The 19595-nt window shown below is 63.8% G+C and overlaps 1 protein-coding gene across 1 annotated transcript; it reads right to left on the bottom strand.

Moving 5' to 3' along the window:
* Positions 1 to 1868: 1868 nt before the first annotated feature.
* Positions 1869 to 19227, bottom strand: NTRK1 (neurotrophic receptor tyrosine kinase 1). The gene is made up of 17 exons (XM_059146377.1): positions 19016 to 19227; positions 15958 to 16032; positions 15645 to 15716; positions 14239 to 14307; positions 13534 to 13679; positions 13150 to 13292; positions 10926 to 11058; positions 8700 to 9026; positions 8253 to 8270; positions 8026 to 8081; positions 7696 to 7798; positions 7058 to 7204; positions 6669 to 6799; positions 6318 to 6490; positions 3897 to 4137; positions 3411 to 3569; positions 1869 to 2253 (listed from the first exon to the last, which is right to left on the bottom strand). Exons 1-17 carry the CDS (start codon positions 19225 to 19227, stop codon positions 2068 to 2070), a joined length of 2391 nt encoding a protein of 796 aa, XP_059002360.1. The 3' UTR covers positions 1869 to 2067.
* Positions 19228 to 19595: the final 368 nt, after the last annotated feature.

Raw genomic sequence — 19595 nt, forward strand, 5'->3', positions numbered from 1 at the left:
CGCGTGCGCCTGCCCGTGAGACCTGGTCGCCTGCACGCCAGTGAAGGGGGGCTCTTATGCCATGAAACTGGCCGTGTGGGGGCAAGCCAGCCCCCTCCTCACCAAGTGAGACGAGGCCCTGGGCTCAGGTCACCTGAAGGGTCTGAGTGACCGGCTGCAGCTCCTGTTCCTGTCCCCTCTCCCACGCTGTCGCAGACCATTCCCCTCGCCGGCTGGACTTGGTTCCCAGAAGCCCTCACCTTACCTGCCCCGCTTCTCCAGCAACAGCGCCGGCTGAGGGCTTGAGGTCTTCTCATGCCCTGACGCTCTCCACCTTGGACAGGATCCACTTGCCCTGGCGGCTCCCTTCTACTGCCTGACCTGCGTCCCCTCTGCTTCAGGGATGGCCCAAATCCTGCTCAGGGAGGGGCCCCCCAGCCTCCACCCACGGAGCCTCCCAGTCTGCCGCCCCCTCCTCAGCCCTGAGGAGCGGCTGGAGGACGGAGCCCACAGACGGAGCTCGGGTGAGGACTCCGGCGCGGCTCTCCGGGACGCGCTCGGACTCAGCTGCCCGGCAGGCCCGTGTCTGTGTCCACCACTCATCCCCCCCGTCTGTCCGTCGGTGTCCGTCATGCTCTCTCCTCTGTCCCCACAGCCCCCGCACAGTCTCTCTGCGTGTCTCCACGTCTGTGGGTCCGGCCCGTGTCTCTGCATCGTCTCTCTCCGCGGCTTTGCGGCCCCACCTGTCGGCTCTGGTCCTGACCCTGTCTCTCCCGCCGCTTTGTCCCCCTCCCCCTTCCTCCACCTGCAGCAAGCCCCCGTCACCGGGAGAGGCCGCACCGCCTCACCCCTCCCAGGTCAGAAGAGGACGGAGGGCCTGTGAACTTGGCCCTCAGGGACCAGACCCCCCACCCCATCAATCAGCCTGCAGCCCTGGGTCAGACCTCCATTAGCACTAACCAGCCTGGACAAGAGGCAGACACCATCGGGCTAGGCCTCGGGGTGATAAGACCCAGATTGAATCACTGGGGCGGGGAGCTGGGCGCCCAGGGACATGAGACACCGCGACATCAGCCCCGAGGAGCCATGGGGAGCGCGGGTTATTGCGGGAGCTGAGCGGATGATTGGGCCCAGAGTTGGGGGGGCCGCTCCTCCCGGGCTCCTGGTGAGGAAGACGGGGGCGGGGCGGGGAGGACCTCAGCCAGCCTCGGAGCCTACAGAAGCCTGGGGCCACGCGGTAAGGCCAGTGGTGTTCCAACGGGCAGAGAGGAAGGGAGAGCCCTCCTCCTCCTTGGGCAGAATGGGACAGGGAGAGGCCTGTGTCCTCAGGAAACAGCCGCTTTGCCCAGGCGCCGGCCCCCAGGTGCTGGGCTCAGAGCCCTCAGAGCCAGGAAGAGGGACGAGGGGAAGCAACACGTGTCCTGCCTCCCTCAGTGTTGCTTCACCCTGCTCCTTTCCCACCCCGCCGCACTCCTGCACACACACCCGCACACACGTGTCACACACGCGCACGCCCATCTCCCTCTCTCCCATCATGGTCTACACGCGCCTGCTCTGCTCCGTGGGGACAAACACGAGGAAGACCCTCCCCAGCGATGCCTCCCTCCTGTCCACACAACGGCGAGCTTCTGTCCCTCCCGCTCCAGCAAGAGCCTTCCTGAGCACGGCCGATTCGGGCCGGGGGCTTGGGGAGCCCGCCCCGAGGCCACTCCACCACCTCCCGGACACAGTGGCCCCAGGCCCAGGAGGGTTTGCCACCGCTGGCGGCGACAGCTACCGGGAGTAGGACCACCGCAGCGGGGAACGAGCGGCAGGAGGAGTGTCCCCACCTGAGGCTCAATCCACCCCCAGAGTGACGTCATCACAAGAACTGGCAAGAGACACGCGGCCAAGGGATAATAAATATAATTGCTATGACAGACCCTGCCCAGAGGAGCAGGAGCAGCCGCCCCAGACCCCACTTGTCCCCTCTGGCATGCTGAGGGTGAGTTAGAAGTTTCGAGGTCACCCTGGGGCTGCTGGCAGTGGCAGGGGTCATGCGGGGGGCAGACCCCAGGCTTCGGGCTGCACAGGCCCCGGGCTGGCCACCTAGCCCAGGACGTCCAAGTAGACTGGAGGCGCCTGGGCCAAGGCTTGGAGCCGGGCGTGCACGTCCTTGATGCTGTGGCGCTGCTGGGGCTCCCGCTGCCAGCAGCCCCGCATAATGGCGTAGACCTCTGGGGGGCAGGCCCGGGGCCGCTCCAGCTCCCTCCCCTGCGTGATGCACTCAATTGCCTGGGGCCACCGGAGGGAGAGAGAACAGGGCACCGGGCGCTGGAGCAGGGGCCAGAGGCCAGCGCAGCCGCCCCCCACCCTGGCCCTGGCCTCCCGGAGGCTCTCCAGGAGGGTCCCACAGACGGCTGGGACTCCTGGCTACGAATAATCTAAAAGGAGGCAGGGAGCCCCAAGATTCCTTTCCACCCGGACGCTGGGCAGCGGGAAGGGTTAAGGCTTTGTAGGCTGGGAAGGCCGGGCCGGAATCAGGCCCTCAGGAGACCTGACAGGTGATGTGAGGAAGGGGCAGGGGCTCGAGCTCCCAGTTCCGAGAGCCAGAGGTAAGGAGTGCGGGCCTGCAGGCAAAGGCCCTGGGGACTGGCTGGCGGGCCATTTAAGGTAGAGGGCAACCCCAGTTCCTTTTGGCTTCTATAGGTACCCTTCGGGGGGGACCTAGCACTTCTGAACAGAAACTGCAGCAGGAAAGACCCGAGTCAGACTCCAGGAAGGACTGTTAGAGCAGCTAAGCGCGCCACAGAAGGAGCGATGGCGGCTGGGGGGTGGGTGGCGCAGCCTGGAGTCTCTCCCCGCCTCCCTCCCTCCCCATTAAAGGACTTGGGTTATGGGCAGCACTAATTCCATTCCCTCTCTCCGTGCTTGAGAAAATTAAAATCTATAACCCTCTCCCCCGCCCCAACAGCCTCCAGGGAGCGGACTGCATTAGGAGAAATGGAGACTGACAGCTGCGGGCCAAGGAGGGGGGCGGGAGGCTGCTCTGGGAGGCAGAACACCTGGGGCCTGCTCTGGCCCAGCCAGCCGGAGGGCGGAGGGGGGCGGCCTGTCCTTCCTGCGGTCTGACCTCCAGCCTTCCTGCTGCAGTGTCAGGCCCTCCAGCGCCTGCCCCTCGTCCACGCCTCTCCCTTCCTCCCTGATGATGCCTGCTGCGTCCATAAAACACAGCTGAGGACGGGGGTCTGGGCTCCATCTGTAAAGTGCTCTGAGGCTCCCCCAGGAGCCAGCTGGGCCCGGGCTAGGAGGCAGGAATCCTAGGGAGCGGGAAGAGGGACCGGGGGGGGGGTGTGTGTGTGTGTGTGGAGGAGGCCCCAGGCTTGCGGGCGGCCGCAGGGTGGGGGCACGGGGACCAGGCAGGCAGGGCCGGGGGCGGCGGCGGCGCTGACCTCGGTATTGGAGAGCTGGTACCAGGGCTGCTTGCCGTAGGTGAAGATCTCCCAGAGCACCACGCCGAAGCTCCACACATCACTCTCGGTGGTGAACTTGCGGTAGAGCAGGCTCTCCGGCGGCATCCAGCGGATGGGCAGCATGGTGCGGCCCCCCACCTGCGGAGGGCGCTGCGTCACCACGGGGGCTGGGTGCGCCCCGCTGTGCCCCGCACCCGCTCCCCAGCCCCGCGAGGCGCAGCGCCCCGGTAGCTACCCACCCACCCCAGCCCGTGGGTCCTTAAAGATGAATGGAAGGGGCTCTGGGGGTCGGAGGCTAAGCGAGGGAGTCCTCTCTGTGCCTCCCCGGAGCGCGGAGACACCCTCCTGTGTGGCCCAGGCGGTAAGACGGGGTTTGAGTCCAGAGACAGGCAGCCTGGGCCCCCACGCGCCCAGGAAGAGAAGGGTGCGCCGGCGCCCAAGGCGGGGGACACCAGAGACCCTTACGCGGTAATAGTCCGTGCTGTAGATGTCCCTGCTCATGCCGAAGTCCCCGATCTTGACCACAAGGCCTTGGCCCACCAGACAGTTGCGCGTGGCCAGGTCCCGATGCACGAAGTGCAGACTGGCCAGGTACACCATCCCCGCCGCGACCTGGCTCGCCACGGCCAGCAGCTGCCCCAGGCCCAGGGGCCCCGGAGCCACGTCCTCCCCGCCAGCCAGCAACTTGGCGTCCGGCCCGTGGGACCTGCCGAGAAGAGTGAGGGAGAGGGAGCGGGCTGGGAGGCGGGGAGAGCCCTCAGGAAGCTGAGGACCCGGAACCGGGGAGCTGGGGTGGGCGGGGGGTGGTGGGGAGGACTCCGAGAATGGAAGAAGGAACAGAGAGGCAGGTGTCTGGAGGGCTTGGGAGGGGGGCCACCAGGTGTGCCCACCTCCGGAGCCTCCACCATGGCCCACACTTCCCACGTTCAGGACGCCACCCCCCCCCCCCCCCACAAGGCAGCCCTTGTGAACTCGGAGCCCAGCAGCCAGCCGCCCACGGGCCTGCATCTGTTGCCCACAGACGCCTCGCACAGGGCCCTACAGATGCTCACCCTCTACCCCCAGGTCTGCCCCTGCTTCTGTGAAGGGACGCTTCCCCCCTCAGGCTCCGAGCCTGAAACCTGGGGGTCCTCTAGTCTCTCTCAACTTTGCTGTCAATATTCAGCCTCCTGTGGGGTTCTTCTTCCTGCCGAAGGTCTCCAGGACGCCTTCCACCTCCCACAGCCGCCACTCAGGATCAGTCCCTGGTCACTCAGCTCCATTCCCCAGATAGTCCTTCTTCTGACCCCAGCCCGAGCCAATGGCTTTGTCGGGACTGCCCCTTCCCACAGGCCAACTTACTCCTCATCTGTTTCTTCCTTCTGTCTGGCAGGGGCTTACTAAACACCCCAGTGTGCCCGTCACCACAGCTACCGTGGAGAGTAGGATAGAGATCAACAGGGGCACCTGATCACTCAGGCCAGGGATGGAAGAAATCAGGGGAGACTTCTTGGAGGAAGAGACATTTAAACTGAGACTCAAACCCTGAAGAAAAGAGGGGAGTAAGCCATTGAAAAGGGTCAGAGACACAGGAGGATGAAGTGAGGAGGGGGGACCTGGCTTACCATGCAGCGCGAACTCTAAGAACAAAGGCCCAGAGGCAGAACAGACGGGCTTCCTAGGGAATGTTTTCCAGACTCATCTAGGAGTCTTCACGGTTCTCTCCTTTGGTTCCCTGTGCTCCCCCCAGCACTGAGAGCCACTATTCCCACAGCCAGGACCCCAGATGGTGGCCCGTCCCTGGCCTGCGTCCCCAGCACTCTGCACGGAGCCCACACGGTGTCTGGTGAGCCGGCGCTCCTAGCCGGCCTCCCGTTGACTCCAGTCTCCTGAGCCCATCCACCTCCACACTCATCACCTCCCTCCTGCTCCCCACCCTCCTCGCCCACAGGGTAAGCTTCTGCTCTGGAGTCTCCCCCAAGCCTGATGGAGTGGAAGACCCTTCACTCCCAAGGGGGCGTTTGGAAACCAAATCACGACCATCAGCTGAACAGACACACAGTGCTTTCTCACCCAGAACCACAGCCCTCCACTGTCCCTCTGACTGGCAGGGAAACTGAGGCCAGGGAGGAAAGCTCTTGGCTCAGCTAGGACGTCACAGCTGAGTGTAAGCCCGGCCCTCCCCCTCCCCGCCTCACAGGTCACCGCACGCCATCCTGGGGAAGGGAGCGTGTTTATCCAAGGACTCAACAGAGGGCACATGTGACCATCACAGTCAGGGACTGAGAGCAGGGCTCCACCTGGGGCCATACTCCCCACTGGGTGCCCTGGGCAAGCCGCTTACACCTCATCTGTGAAATGGGCACATTTCTTGAAGCTATTAAAACCATGGCACACATGAGTAAACATATCAGAGTAGTTCTGTCCAAAGCCAAAGAAATGAATTTTTAGTGACTTTCTGCAGGTATAAAGTCCCACGTACGCTTGGAGACTCTGAAGAAGGCCTCTATCTACGCTCTCGTCCAGATACACTTGTGTGCGCGCAGCCACGGTTCCGGGTGGGAGCAGAGTGCCTGGAAGGCGGCAGGAGCCCTGGGACCGGCTGTTGCTGTCGCTGTAGCTCTCTATGCTGTCACCCCCACAGGCCTGGCTTCCGCGCACCCCCCCCCCCGCCCCTGTGCATGCAAACACACCCCTGCAAGCTGCCGGCCTGTCGTGCCCTGACTTCTGCTTGTGCCACCCCCACACCGCCCCATCCCGTGCGCAGACAGCCCCGCATTCACATGTCTACCTCGGAGCTCCTCGGGGACAGGGGTGGGCTTTCCTGCTCTGTCGAGGGTCGCCCCTCGGCCTGACAGACAACCGGGGTGCCCTTGTAGGGAAGGGGCTCGGGACGGGCGCTCCTACCGGAGGAAGCGGTTGAGGTCGCCGTGGCGCATGTACTCAAAGACCATGAGCAGCGGGCGGCCCTCGGTGCAGACCCCGAAGAAGCGCACGATGTGCCGGTGCTGCAGCACGGTCAGCAGCTGCGCCTCCCGCTGGAAGTCCTGCCTCGCGCTCTCGGACACCTCCTTCAGCGCCTGGACACCGGCCCGCAGGACTGAGTGTGGGGAGCGGAGGAGGGGGGTGCCCCTCCCCTGCGTACACCCGAGGGCCGCAGCCCGCAGCCCACGCCCCAGCCTGAGCTCCCGGCCCTGGAACGATGATGCTCCGGGACGTGGGGTTCAGGCCTGTGGGAACTCGGGGACAGGGTCTTACCTTGACAGCCACCAGCATCTTGTCCTGCTCTGGCAGCAGGTTGTGGCACTCGGCAAGGAAGACCTTCCCGAAGGCGCCCTCGCCCAGCTCCCACTTGAGCACGATGTCCTGGCGTTTGATGTGATGAACACCTGCGGGGGGGTGTGTGGGGTCAGACCGGAGCCCCGCCGCGTCCAGAAGGACGGGCCAGCAGGGGCTGACCATAAGGCTTCGTACATTCCCCAAAGTCCCGTGCTGTGGTGTACATGGGGATGGGGGATGGGAGAGATGCTGCTTCGGGCCCGGGGCAGCCAAAGGAGAGGGTACGGGGCTTCTACACACATGCACACGCACACGCATACGCACACGCACACCCAGCCCCCCCCCCTTGACCCAGGAGAGCTCCTCACAGGCATCACTGAAGTACTGTGGGTTCTCGATGATGTGTCCTTGGAGCCCTGAACCTTTGCCCTCAGTGGGGGACAAGGAGCTGCCCCCTAAAGTCATAAAGTGCAGAGACATGGCCAATCCGTCCTCTGGAGCCAGAACGGCGGCGCCTGGGGGAACGACACAGCCTTATGGAGGGGTCACACCCCAGGTGCACACGCTGGCCGCTGTCGGGGTGCAGGGCACCAGGCAACCCCAGCCCAGACCCTGCAGGGGTGAGGCAGGGGAGAGAGGAAGCCAGCAGGGGAAGGGGAGGCACTCTCTCTGTTTGGCTCCTGTCCAACCCCAGGCCCTGTGGGGCCACCAAAGAACTCCCCCCCACCCCCGCCGAGCTCAGACCTCCCAGACCCACTTAGTGTTTGACTACAGTCCAGCCGCCAATTAGCAGCCGCCTCCTGACGCTCTCCCCACCGCGGCCCGACAGGCCCGCGCACCCCCACACATGCTGCGGCCCGGCCCTCGTCCACCCTGACACACACCCCCTAACTCTCCACCGTGTCCGAGCCCCCCCCCCCACGGAGGCCGGGGTCAGGGAGAGCCAGGGGCAAACAAAGCCAGCAGGACGGACGTGCACACAGCCCGCTGCCGCACCCCTACTCACGGCCAAGCCCGAACTTGTTCCTCTGTGCACATCTGTTGAGCACCAGGAGGAGCGTGGAGAGGAAGAGGCAGGCAAAGACGGCCAGGCCCACCGCCACGGAGACCTGCGGGCGGGGCGGTCAGAGCCGAGCTCCGCCCGCTCCCTCAGAGGGCCCCCAGAGCAAACAGCTCCCCGTCCCGTGTCCGAGCCCCCCGAACGGCCTCCTCCCCCCCTGGGGCCCCGGGCCTCGGGGTCAGACCGCCAGACTCTGACCAGAAATGACTGTCACCGAGCCGCCAGCCCGGCCTCCCGATCCCCGGGCGGAGGCAAGCTCCCCCGTCTCACGCTTACCCCGAAAGGGGTTTCATCCTTCTTCTCCACGGGGTCTCCGGAGGTGCTGTTAGTGTCTGTGGGGACACAGGGCGGAGAGTGGGCTCAACACACATGGTGTCTCCTGCAGCAGCTCCCACCCCCACCCCCGCTGAGCCCTCGGGCCTCAGGTCCGCCGTGCCCCCTGCCCGGGCCTCGGCTTCAGGGACCGGACAGAACCTGCCTGCCCTCTTGCCCGGGCTACTCACCCACTGGCGAGAAGGAGACTGCGGTAGGGGGAGGAGAGAAAGCGGTCAGATGGCGGCCGGAGAGCCGTGAGGCTTCCCTCTCCCACTGCCCCCGCCCCGGACTCATCCCTTCCTGGGACGGGGCGTGCGGTGGAGGGGGTGGGGCGGCCGGGCCTCAAGGAGGAGAGGCCCCGGGCCCTTCTCCCGCGGCACCTGCGCGCTGGTGCACCGCCCTGTCCTCGGCCAGCCCAGGGACGGGGGGGGGGGGGGGGGGGGGGGGGGCAGCCCGGGGCTTCAGGGCTCCCAGGGCTCGGCGGAGGCAGGGCAGGGAGGTCAGCGCAGAGCAGGACTCCAGAACCCCAGGCTCTTTTCCGCCCAGGACCAGGCACTCCAGCTGCGGTCAGGACCACAGCAGCGAGGGGCCCCGGGGAGGAGGGTCGTGTGCCGGGCTTGGGGTGGCCCTTGCACCGGGAATGGGGTCCTCAGGGTTGAACTCGAAAGGGTTGTCCATGAAGGCGGCCAGGACGGAGGCGGCCGCCTGGCCGGACGGGTTGGTGGCCAGCAGCGTGTAGTTGCCGTTGTTGACGTGGGTGGGCTGGTTGAGGCGCAGGCACCCGTGCCGCATGGTCTCGTTGGCCGCGGGCTCCAGGAACTCGGTGAAGATGAAGCTGGTCTCGTTGAGCACGGAGCCATTGAAGAGCCAGCGCAGGGCGGGCGCCGGCTGCCCGTCCACCGAGAAGGGGATGCACCAGTGGTGGAGCTCCACCGGCCTGTGCAGCTGCACGCTGGCGGGGACTACGGACCAGAGAGAGGGACAGCCGGAGGTCAGGGAGCAGCCGGAGGGGACCTGGCGCCGACCTGACAAGTCAGGGGGTTGGGGGGCGGGGCACAGCCAGAAATCAGGCGGCGGCCGAAGGGAAACTGGCCACCGGCCTGACGAAGTGCACAGGGAGGGAGCTCCTGAGGAAAGCTGCCAGGAAATCGCAAATAAACCGAGCAGCGGGTGCACACAGCTCACAGGCTTGGAGAGCTTTTAGGTGGCCGGGAGTGACAGCCCCCAGCAAGCGGGGTCGCGGCCACGGAAACGAAACATGTGGTCTTTTGGATAAGGGTCCAGAAAAATGAAGGGCAGTTAAGCTTAAGTAGTGGGGAGAGGGCCGAAACATCAAACAAGCAAAAAACACGTAGTTAAAACGCTTTCAAAAAGGGGCGCCTGAGTGGCTCTGTCCATTAAGCGCCTGCCTTCGGCTCAGGTCACGGTCCCCGGGTCTTGGGATCGAGCCCCGCATCAAACATCAGGCTCCCCGCTCAGTGGGAAACCTGCTTCTCCCTCTCCCTCTGCCTCTCCCCGCTGCTCATTCTCTCTCGCTTTCTGACAAATAAATAAAATCTTGAAGAAAAAAAAATGCTTTTGGAAAAAAAATATGGGTTTGAAATAGACCCAACCTGGGGAAAGCAAAAGCTTCTTCTTCTTCTTTTTTTTTTAAGATTTTATTTATTTGTTTGACAGAGATCACAAGCAGGCAGAGAGGCAGAGAGGGGGGGGGGGAGCAGGCTCCCCGCTGAGCAGAGAGCCCAATGCAGGGCTCAATCCCAGGACCCTGGGATCATGACCTGAGCTAAAGGCAGATGCTTTAACCCACTGAGCCACCCAGGCGCCCCAGCAAAAGCTTCTTGATAATAGATACACAGATGTTGCCCTGGGGGCCCTACTCAGCAGGGAAGGACCCAATGAGCAAGAGATGCTCCCAGCATGGGGGGAGTGGGGGGGTGACTCTTACAAATACAATGTTGCATAGAAGAAACTAAGCCCAGAACAGAACTTGCTGGAGGGTCCGTCTCTATAATGTATAAGAACAGGGAAAACTAAGCCATACTGACAGGGAAGCACACGTGCGTACAATTATTTTTTAAAAGCAAGGAAACAGCTATCCCGGAAGTCAGGTCGGTACAGAGAAAAAGGGTGGGGAAAGGGAGTGCGTGTGTTTGAAAGAGCCAAAGAACAATGATTGTTTAAAGTGTCAGTGTTCACACATCTATGCTAGATTTTACAACTAAAGAAGAAAAGTTGTGTAACGTACATGATCTAAAGTAATTTGTTGAGGCGCATCTGGGTGGCTCAGTGGGTTAAGCCTCTGCCTTCAGCTCAGGTCATGATCCCAGGGTCCTGGGATGGAGCCCCCCATCGGACTCTGCTCAGCAGGGAGCCTGCTTCCCCCTCCCCTCCCCTGCCTGCCTCTCTGCCTACTTGTGTTCTCTGTCTGTCAAATAAATACATAAACTCTTCAAAAAAAATAATTTGTTGGCAGACTAGGGAAATTAGGCAGTGAGCCTAGAGGAGCGCTCAGGAGGGGAATTTGCTCTTGTAAAGCTCGGAGGGACAGCAAAATGGCTCCGACGGGTCGGGCAGGGAGCAACGCAGTGAGAACAGCTGGGCAGCCAGAGCCGAGGGCCTCAGGTAGCAGGACTTGGGCAGGGGGCCAGAAAGAAATCTATCCCCATCCCTCTGGCCTTGACGAGTCCTCGGGACTTCCCCCACAGGATCGGGTTTTCATGGGAATCTGGAAACAGCTGGGCGGGAGCCGCTCGGGAGATAGATACCTATCCCAGCCCCATCCTCCAGCCCCGACCCTCAGAGCCTCTTTCCAGGGAAGACGGGGTGGGGGGGTGGGGGGGGCGGTCACTGGGACTCACAGGAGACGTTGACCTGCACGGAGACTTCGGCCCGGCCCATGTCATTCTCTGCCCAGCACGTCACATTCTTCCTATTGAGGTCGCTGGTGACGTTGGCCAGGGTCAGCCCCAGGGATGGCGGGCCCCCAGATTGCTGGGTCGGGAAAGAGAAGAGTAAATGAGGAAGGGCGGCGCAGGCTTGGGTATGGAGGCAGGGGCTAGAGCCGCTGTCCTGGGGGCATCCCTGCGGCTCCGGCTCCGATGGAGAAGAGAGGAGGGGTGGAGGCAACGGGGAAGGGAGGACGGAGAAGACAGAACACAGCCGAGAAAGGGCCCTTCTTTAGAGCGCGTGCGCAGACTATCTCCTGGAACATTGATTTAATGATCCGAAAAAATCAAGAACATGACCCGTAGCCTCAAAACAGGAGCGGACTACCCTGAACGGGGACCACCGTCCCAGCAGCTCGGCCGATGTCCAGAAGGCCAAGGACCCAACAGGCACGAGTCATTCTTGCTCTGCGTGTGGTGCTGGCAGTTTCAGGCCCAGAGAGACCAGGGCAGCAGGCAGAAGTGGCCACAGCGCCCCGACCCTCTCTGGCAGATAAACGCAGAGCCTGAAGCTAGAGGCAGTGACTGGGCAGTGACGGGACTCTGAATCACCGTGGGAACACTGGATCAGGTTCAGGTTGTCTTCCTAGGAAACGGGGAACGCGTGCCAGCTACGTGACCTCGGGACAATTCCTAATCTTGCTGAACCATGGCTTTCTTGCCTTATAAGCCACGCAGGTAGACAAAATGATCCTTTCACGTGTTAGAAAGCTACTTCCATCACAATGATGGAAGGCCATGGAGCGGTGGACCAGCCTCATTTGTCTGGAAATTTCAGAAATGCGGAATCCCTTCGACTCAGTGCCGGGGGAGGAGACGTTTCCCCTGGACCTCCCCTGGAGTGGAAGGCTGAAGATGGGGAACAGCTCCCTCACCCTGACCAGGCTCTCGGTTCCAGCCTCCTCCAGGGGGAAGCCGGGCCCTGCTCCAAGCTTCTGTCTGAGGGCCCCCCTCCCCCAAATCCCTGTGGGTGCTGGGCAGACCATGGAATCAGCCCTATGAGCTGCTCCACCACCCTCCGGCCTCCTGCGGGTGCCCCTCCCCCCCCCTCAACCCAGTTGGGTGTGACTTTTCTATAGGAAGTTGCTAGAAAACAGAAGTAATAGCAAACATGGAAAACTCCCAAAGAGAAAAGCAAAACCCCGGAATTTCCCAAAACAGCTGAGCTAAGGTCTCCCCACTGGTGGTCACGGCCGACCTCTTGCCTCTACCTTGTCACCTTTCCGTCACTCACTCTTGTGGCTCTGCTCGGTGGCTCTGCCCCCACCACCACCACCACTGCGCCTGCTTCCCTGGCCCCAGTGGCTCCTCTTCCTTCAATACTGTCCCGAGGGCCTCCAGCCATCCTGGGGGTACAGCCCCTCCCAAAGTGAACCCCTGGCCTGGCTCCTCCAAGGGGCCGGACCCTGTGTGTCCACCCACTGGGGGCCAGGTCGTTGGGTGGGCGTCACCTTCTGTTGGCCTCTGGTGACCTTGTCAACGAGGCCGGAGACAGCTGGGGCTACTCGGGGCTGCCACCGCCCGCTTGAGCACAAAGAGCCAAAGACACGTCTGCAAGACCAAGATAGCAGCCGTGGCCAGAGGCAGTGGAGACATCAAAGGTCATCACGTCCACCTCCTCAGCTGACAGGTAAGAAAACCAAAGTGTAGACAGATTTTCCGAAAGTCAGTCCAAAAACTCATTAGTGAGAAAGCTGGACCTGGACCGGGACTTTCTTTACTAACGAGCTCATCACACACACAAGAGGATCTGCTTCCAGCATCTCCAGACGATGATGGGAAGACCCCTGGGGACGGCCTGGATGCAGGACCACAAGCGCCGTTCAGACCCCCAGGCCTGTTCCCTTGCCTAGAAAACCAGTGATTGGGAGGGATGGTCTGGGGGTCCAGGGACTGTCTCTCCGGCAGCAGACACCATGTTCCTAGGGTCCCCGCTGGGCCAGTGCCCATCGTGAGGGCAGGTGTTTGCCGGCCCCACAGAACAAGCCTGAGCCCCGTGGGTCGAAGCGCATCTGTCCCTCCCTTACGTGCTTCTTCCTCACTGTCTCTCTTTCCCTGTCTTTGTCCCCTGCGTCCTGTCCAAGCGTCTCCCAGGGAGAGGGGGAGTGGAGGGACAGGGCAGCGAAGGGCTTCTCACCGTCACCGTGGCCAGCTCCTCCAGCTCAGTCAGGACCCAGCCGGCCCCCTCCAGGTCCCGCCCCTCCACCAGGCACTGCAGCGACACATCATCCCCCACGTCCACGGAGGTGTTGGGCATCTGGACCTTCAGCACGGGCACGCCTGGCAGCCCGGGGATGGCCAAGGGACGTTAGATCAGGGAGTGGTCTCTGAGCCCTCCCCCAGGGTGGTGCCTCCTCCCCCACCCGCCTCAGTGGCCCTGAGCCCCTCCTGGTGACACCCAGAGCCCCCCAACCTTCAGCACCCCCAGCTCTCGCCCGTGTCTGTTCCCCAGGCTCCTGTGCAGGGCTCCCTCCGCAGGCCTGTGGCTCCTCCCCACCCCTTATGCAGCCTCAGCACCTACCGCAGCTGGCATTGGACAAGAGGGCCAGCGGCCCCTGCCCGGGGCACTGCAGCTTCTGTCCGCGCACGCCACCCAGCCCCTCCTCCTCCCAGCGCAGCAGCCAGTGCACGGCACATGTGCAGTGCAGAGGGTTCCCCAACAGGACCCTGTGGGTACAGGGGACACCAAGAGAGTCAGGGACCGGGCCAGGGTCAGGCTTATGGAGCCCCAGAGAACGAAGTAGCAGGTACGAGGGAGTGTGGGCAGACCCCAGGCTGGCAGATCCGGAGGTGAAGGACGGGCGACAGGGGCAAGGGGCCTCTCGAGCACCCCAGGAACAAGACGTTATTACAAGAAATAGAATCCAGAAAGCCCAGGAGCTGGCTGGGGGCTACATGGATTCCTTTACCCCAGCAGGCTCCTCAGGAAGACAGGTGTGTGCGTGGGGTCCGGGCGACACGGGCAGCCGCACACCCCGGCATAGGGAATGGTGCGGCCCCCTCGCCCAGCGCATTCAGCCTTGGCCACCCAGCTCTCCCCCCACAACCTGGCCGCCCCCAGGGCGGGACGCCCCTCCAGTGGGCCTAACAGTCTCGGATGGGGTCACGGGCGTGGACAGAGTCCCCAAAGAGCAACCCCACCCACCGCCGCCCCTACAAGCAGAGATCCGCACGCCCGCGCACGACGCACACACAGCTCTGGCCCCCCAAGAAGGCCCACACTCACAGCTCCTGCAGGGGGAGGCCCTGCACGGCTTTCCAGGAGAGAGACTCCAAAGCGTTGAAGGAGAGATTCCTGCGGGAGTTGAGATAGAGACGGCCGCCTTGAGCCACCGACCTTGCTCTGACCCAGGGAGAGGGAGGGAGGGAGGAGCCACGGGAAGCTGACATCTCAACCCCCCCAGTCCCCCCAACCCTGGCAACTAGGACCAGCCAAGGAGGCACTGGGGTGGGGACACGTTAGGCTCTTGGAGTCCCTTTCTTCTTGCTGGGACCGCGAGAGTTAACTCCACTTAACCCCCCCAGAACCCAGGGAGGGGGTCTCAGGGAACAGCCTGCTCTCCTCTCCCCCCTACCCTGGCCCCAGCTGGCAAAGTGCTGAGACCCCAGCTGGGGGAAGGGCCTCCATCTGTGCTCCCCTCCCCACAGAGCCTAGACGGGCCAGAGGAATAGGGGATGGTGGCGCGGATCTCAGAGGACTTCCGCAGCTGCCCTCGCCTCAGAGACCCCGGGGCCCCCAGGGATCGGACAGAATGCCCAGGCCAGCACCAGACACAGCTCGGTGTGGCGGTACAGCGTCCCCTCCGGGAGTCTCAGAGCCCTCATCTGTAAAATGGGCTGCTGCTCCCTCTCGCCGCGCTGGCTGCCAAGACTCAGGGACGTGAGTATGCGACATCTCACGGGTTCACATTCCTAACCGAAGCCCCACTTTGTCATGAGGGAGGCGCCTAACGTCACCTTTTCTCTGTTGCAACATCACCAGACACAGCCGAGACTTTAGAGGACCCCAGGACCCTGCTGTCTGTCTGTCTGTCTGTCTGTCTGCCATGGTAAGAAGGAGGAACTGAACTGCTGGCCCCAGAGGCCAGAGAGGGGCTGCGAGGGACTCCAAGAGTCTCCGTCCCCTGCCCGCTGCCGCCCCCGCCCGCCGCCTAGAGAGGGGCAGCTGTGACTCCCGGGGGTGGGTAGGGTGACTGGCGGCCGATCTGATGGCCCAGCTCCCAGGCTCCCCCCGGGGGCCAGGAGGGGGTGGGAGGTGGCGTCCCCAGCCAGAACTTGGGGCACGCTCCTGCCCCTGACGCCCTTTGGACAGGTGTGTCTGAACTCCGGGAAGAAAAACGGGGCAGACGCCCCTGAGACGCATCCCTGTGGCATGAAGTGTGGGAGCAAGGGACACGGACGCCGCGGCTGATGGGGGTGGGAGTGGGGCTTGGGGTTTAGGGGGGTGGTAGGGTAGAGGGGTGGGGTCCCAGATCACCAGCATCCCTGAAGCTGTGGAGAAGCCCCAGGGGAATGGGTGAGGCCATGTCCCTGACCAGGTCGGGGCCTACTTCACAGCAGCTGGGGGGTGGGGCACAATCCCAGCAGTCACCCATCTGGGGTCCCCCCCACCGCCCAGGGCTGGCCACTCACAGGCGACTGAGCCGAGGAGTGAAACGGAAGGCGTCGGGTGCCACGGAGCGGAGTCCACTCTTCACGATGGTGCTGAGATGACGCAGCAGGGTCAGCCCACAGGCCCTTTGCTCCTCGGGGCCCCCCCCCTCCGCCCACACCAGCCCCCAACCCCCAGTGTGAGCCCTGGACCTCCCATCCCCCTACAGGCTCCCCGGCTGCCTTGGACCCCAGAGACCCCTGAGCTTTCTGGTCTCCTCCAGTCCCTCCGCTCTCGGCCTCCGAGTCACTGGTCCCCCGGCCCTACGCGGACCCCACACCAACAGCCCCTCACAGGTCTCGAAGCTCCCCCAGGCCCCGCAGGTGAACGGCCTCCAGACGCTGCAGATGCACTTGGTTCTCGATGTGGCTGTGGGGAGAGGGGGTGGGGGTCACAGGGGCCCAGGTCCACCCTCAAGTTCCCACGCCCACCTGCCTGCCTCCCTCGGCACCGCAAACGCAGGTGCGTGCACTCAGACACGCACAGCTGCACACACGCACCGGTCACACGCGACCCGTGCACATACAGATACATGGACACACATGTGTATGTGTCCTCACCAGCATGCAGACACACTCCACCCCTCGTGTGTGCACACACGGGCACACACACACACACATACCACCTCGCGCGTGTCCACAGGAGCCCTGGTACATGCATGGACACAGAGGCAGGCCTGTCGGCACGCTCCCACTGTCATGCCCGACACAGGTATGCGTCGGTCTCTCGTGTACAGCAGTGGCCCCACGTTCACAAACACACAGAACCCCATTCTCAGCTTAGGGGTCTGCTTTCCTGCCCAAGGCCTCTCCTGTTCGTGCTCAGAAATGGGGGTCACGCTGGGACTCCCGCTTCACAGAGACCGAGGCTCACTATGGCCCCGCAGCACAGAGGGAACCCCGTGGGCATGTGAATCTGTGTGTTCCCAAACACACACTCCCCATCTGGGCTGACCACACCGCTGCACCCTTGCTCCCTCGTTAACCCACGTGCCCGCGTGCATGCGCGCGCACACACCCCTCCCTCAAAGCCACAGTCCCTCCCCACGCTCAGGCAGCAGCTCCGACTGCCCCCACCCTTCAGCAGAGCAAACAAGAGGCACGGAGGCTGTCAGAGGACCCCTTGAGCCCCTCCCTGCCCCAAGAGGGACCTGAGAAGGGGGACAAGGGCATTGGGCGGCTGGAGAAGGGACAGGGGTGGTGAAGAGGCACAGACAGGCGGCTCACAGGGCAAGACAATGATGGGAAGGCTCGAGGGGGGCATGAAAACACAGGTGGTGAACCAGAGACGCGGAGAAAGAGACAACGAGCAGGAAGAGACTAGCAGAGAGAGAGAGAGACAGGCCAGGGGACAGACAGATAAGGACAGGGAGACAGAGAGACACAAAGAGATCAGGACAGAGCACCACAGAAAGCCAGGCCGGGGCTGGGACAGAAGGACAGGTGTGCAGGGACGGAGGCTGCCGCCACCCTGGGGCCTGCCCAGCTTCGGGATCTGGCATGCCATGGAGTTCCTGAGAACTGGGGTGCCCTGCTGTGGCACGTCAGCGAACCCCCCCACCCCTTGCACACACAGACATGTACACACGCACACTTGCCAGGGGCCTTTGACTCACTGTATCTTCTCAGAACTCTCCCCTCACGCTTCTCCCCTTCCCTGGCTGAACCAGAGGAAGGGGGGGGATGCAAGCTGCGTGACCTCTCCCCCTCCCCCTACTTCCCAGCGGGGGGACCCCAGCTGCACCAGCCAGGCAGCCTTCCCCCAGTCCTAGGGAGCACTCTCCTGTAACTCGGCTCACCGAGTCTAGAGCTGGAGGGACCAGGGAGGGGTGGCGGCAGCCGCCGTGACCAAGCTGTCCGGCAGCACACTCAAAGCTGCCTCATTCGTTTGGATTCATCATCAATCTGTCTTTTCGAGTCCATTATCTCCTCGTTAGCTCTGCGGGTGAGGGAGGAGGAGGGGACGGGCAGGCGGAGGCTGGGGGTCAGGCCGCTGCCTCGCCCAGCAGGTCCGCTCAGCACCCCACCCTGCATGGCTCCTGGTCCCCAGCCTAGCCTGCCCATGCCCCCACCTCAAGGGGGGCTGGGCCCACTGGGTAAGGGAACAGGGACAAGAGCTATGACGGGAACATTCTGGAGCCTGGGCCCTGGAGTGAAGGTGCAGGGGGCTGAGGGGACAGGACTGGGCACAGCAGCCCCTCCCCTCCGGCAGAGCCTTAGCCCAGACCCAGACAAGGCCATCTCCTCTCCTTCTGGTCTCCCTAGGGCCATTAAAGAGAGAGATGGAGGACCTTCCCGTTAATTACCACGAGATACGGGAGGACCTCGCTGCCAATTATCACAGTCTGCTCGAGTAACTTCCAGACAGTGATGGTTCCCACCTCGGACGCCTTCCAACCCATCACCGTCGCGCCTGAGGCCAGCTCCTTGCCCACCCTCTAAGCCCCAGGCCGCAGAACAAGGATTTTTCTAGCAGTCCCTCCCCTCTTCTAGAAGTCTTGCTGGTCCCATCAACTACACAGAATACTCAAGCATTTTCCAGGCATCGCCCTGTGATGCTCGAGTACCTCTAGGCCAATTATCACAGAATACTCCCATAGGTTTCCCCAGCTGCTAACAAGTACTCCAGTATTTTGTAACCAATGACTGCAGGTTGTCAGAGTACTGCAAAATGCTGGCGATTTCTCCCAGGTTGGGGCCCCAAAAAGAGGAGAGTCTGTCATCATGAGCCCTGGCTCTCTGTCCCCAGTAGGGGGATAAGGGTGGAAAGGGAGACGGGGCGGGGGCAGAGAAGCCAGCAGTCTCGTCCTCAGTCCCCAGATCAAGGGATATCACGGACAAGAGACTGTGCAAACGGGAAGAGGGAGCTCAGCCGCCCCGCTGTGCCTCCGCCCCACCGCCTCCCTATTCCAGTTCAATCCCCAGTTCCAGAGGCCAGAGCTGGTGTTGCCTGGTCATGGCCAGCAGCAGGGTAGGGGCTGGCTTCCCCCTGGAAAGGGGCTGCGGCGGTAGGGGTGCCAAACGGAGGGGTTCCCCGCAGCTAGCCAACCCAGAGCTCAGGCTCCTCCTGTCTGCTCTCCAGAGGCTGCTTCTGGACGGCGGGGCTGGCTCAAACCGGGTCCACGGACAGCTCCCTTGCCCCGGCTGCGCCAGGCACCGTCCAGACGGTCACTGCCGTGGCGGTCGGGGAGCCACGGGGGCAGAGGCAGGCCCAGGTGCAGTCTCACGCCCCGCCCCGGACCCCGCTGGCCAGAGGAGAGCGCGCGCCCTCGGGGCCCGGCTACGCCCGCCTGCCCCCGCGCCCCGCTGCCGCGCCCCCCGCGCCCGCTCCCCTGCGCCCGCCGGACACTCACAGCTCCGTCAGGTTCTCTGCGGCCGGCAGGCGGCGGAGGCTCTGCAGGGCCCCAGGCCGGGAGCAGCGCAGCCCCGAGGGGCCGTGAGGGCAGCAGACATCGGGGCAGGGCGCGGCGCCCGCGGACGCCAGCATCAGCCAGGCCAGCAGGCTGCCCGGCCCCGCCGCCCGGCCGTGTCCGCCCCGCTGCCCGCGCGGTTCGCCCCGCAGCATCGCGCCGGCCCCGCAGCCGTCCGTGCGCTCCCAGCCGCGGCCGCCGGGCCTCCCCCGACACGTGCGCCCGCCGCGCTAAAGACCCGACCGCCGGGAAGGGGCGGGGCCCGCGGCCCGGCCCGCCCCGCCCTGCCCCCTCTGGCTCCACCCCCACCCCGCCTGTCCTCAGCCCCAACGCGGCCCCCACCCCTTTCGGGGGACCAGGCGCCTCTTCTCCCCCAAGCCCCCTCCCTCGCTCCAGAGGGGATGCCTTAGAGGTGTCTGCCGGGGTCAGAGAGACCGCGGGGGCGGGAAGGGGATGCATTATTTCCCGCAGCGGGAAGCAGCCGCCTTTAGGGGGCGCGGAGATGACAGGGCGGGGGCAAGGT

This window comes from Mustela lutreola, chromosome 14 (assembly GCF_030435805.1).
Source record: "Mustela lutreola isolate mMusLut2 chromosome 14, mMusLut2.pri, whole genome shotgun sequence".
NCBI lineage: Eukaryota > Metazoa > Chordata > Mammalia > Carnivora > Mustelidae > Mustela > Mustela lutreola.

Excerpts from the sequence above, each read along its gene's own strand:
- NTRK1 (XM_059146377.1), bottom strand. The coding sequence starts at position 19,227 with ATGCTGCGGGGCGAACCGCGCGGGCAGCGGGGCGGACACGGCCGGGCG. Across the intron at positions 7,205-7,695 it reads GAACAAGTTCGGGCTTGGCC|GCGCCGCCGTTCTGGCTCCA; the intron begins GTGAGTAGGGGT and ends TCGTTCCCCCAG. Across the intron at positions 2,254-3,410 it reads ACCAGCTCTCCAATACCGAG|GCAATTGAGTGCATCACGCA; the intron begins GTCAGCGCCGCC and ends CGGTGGCCCCAG.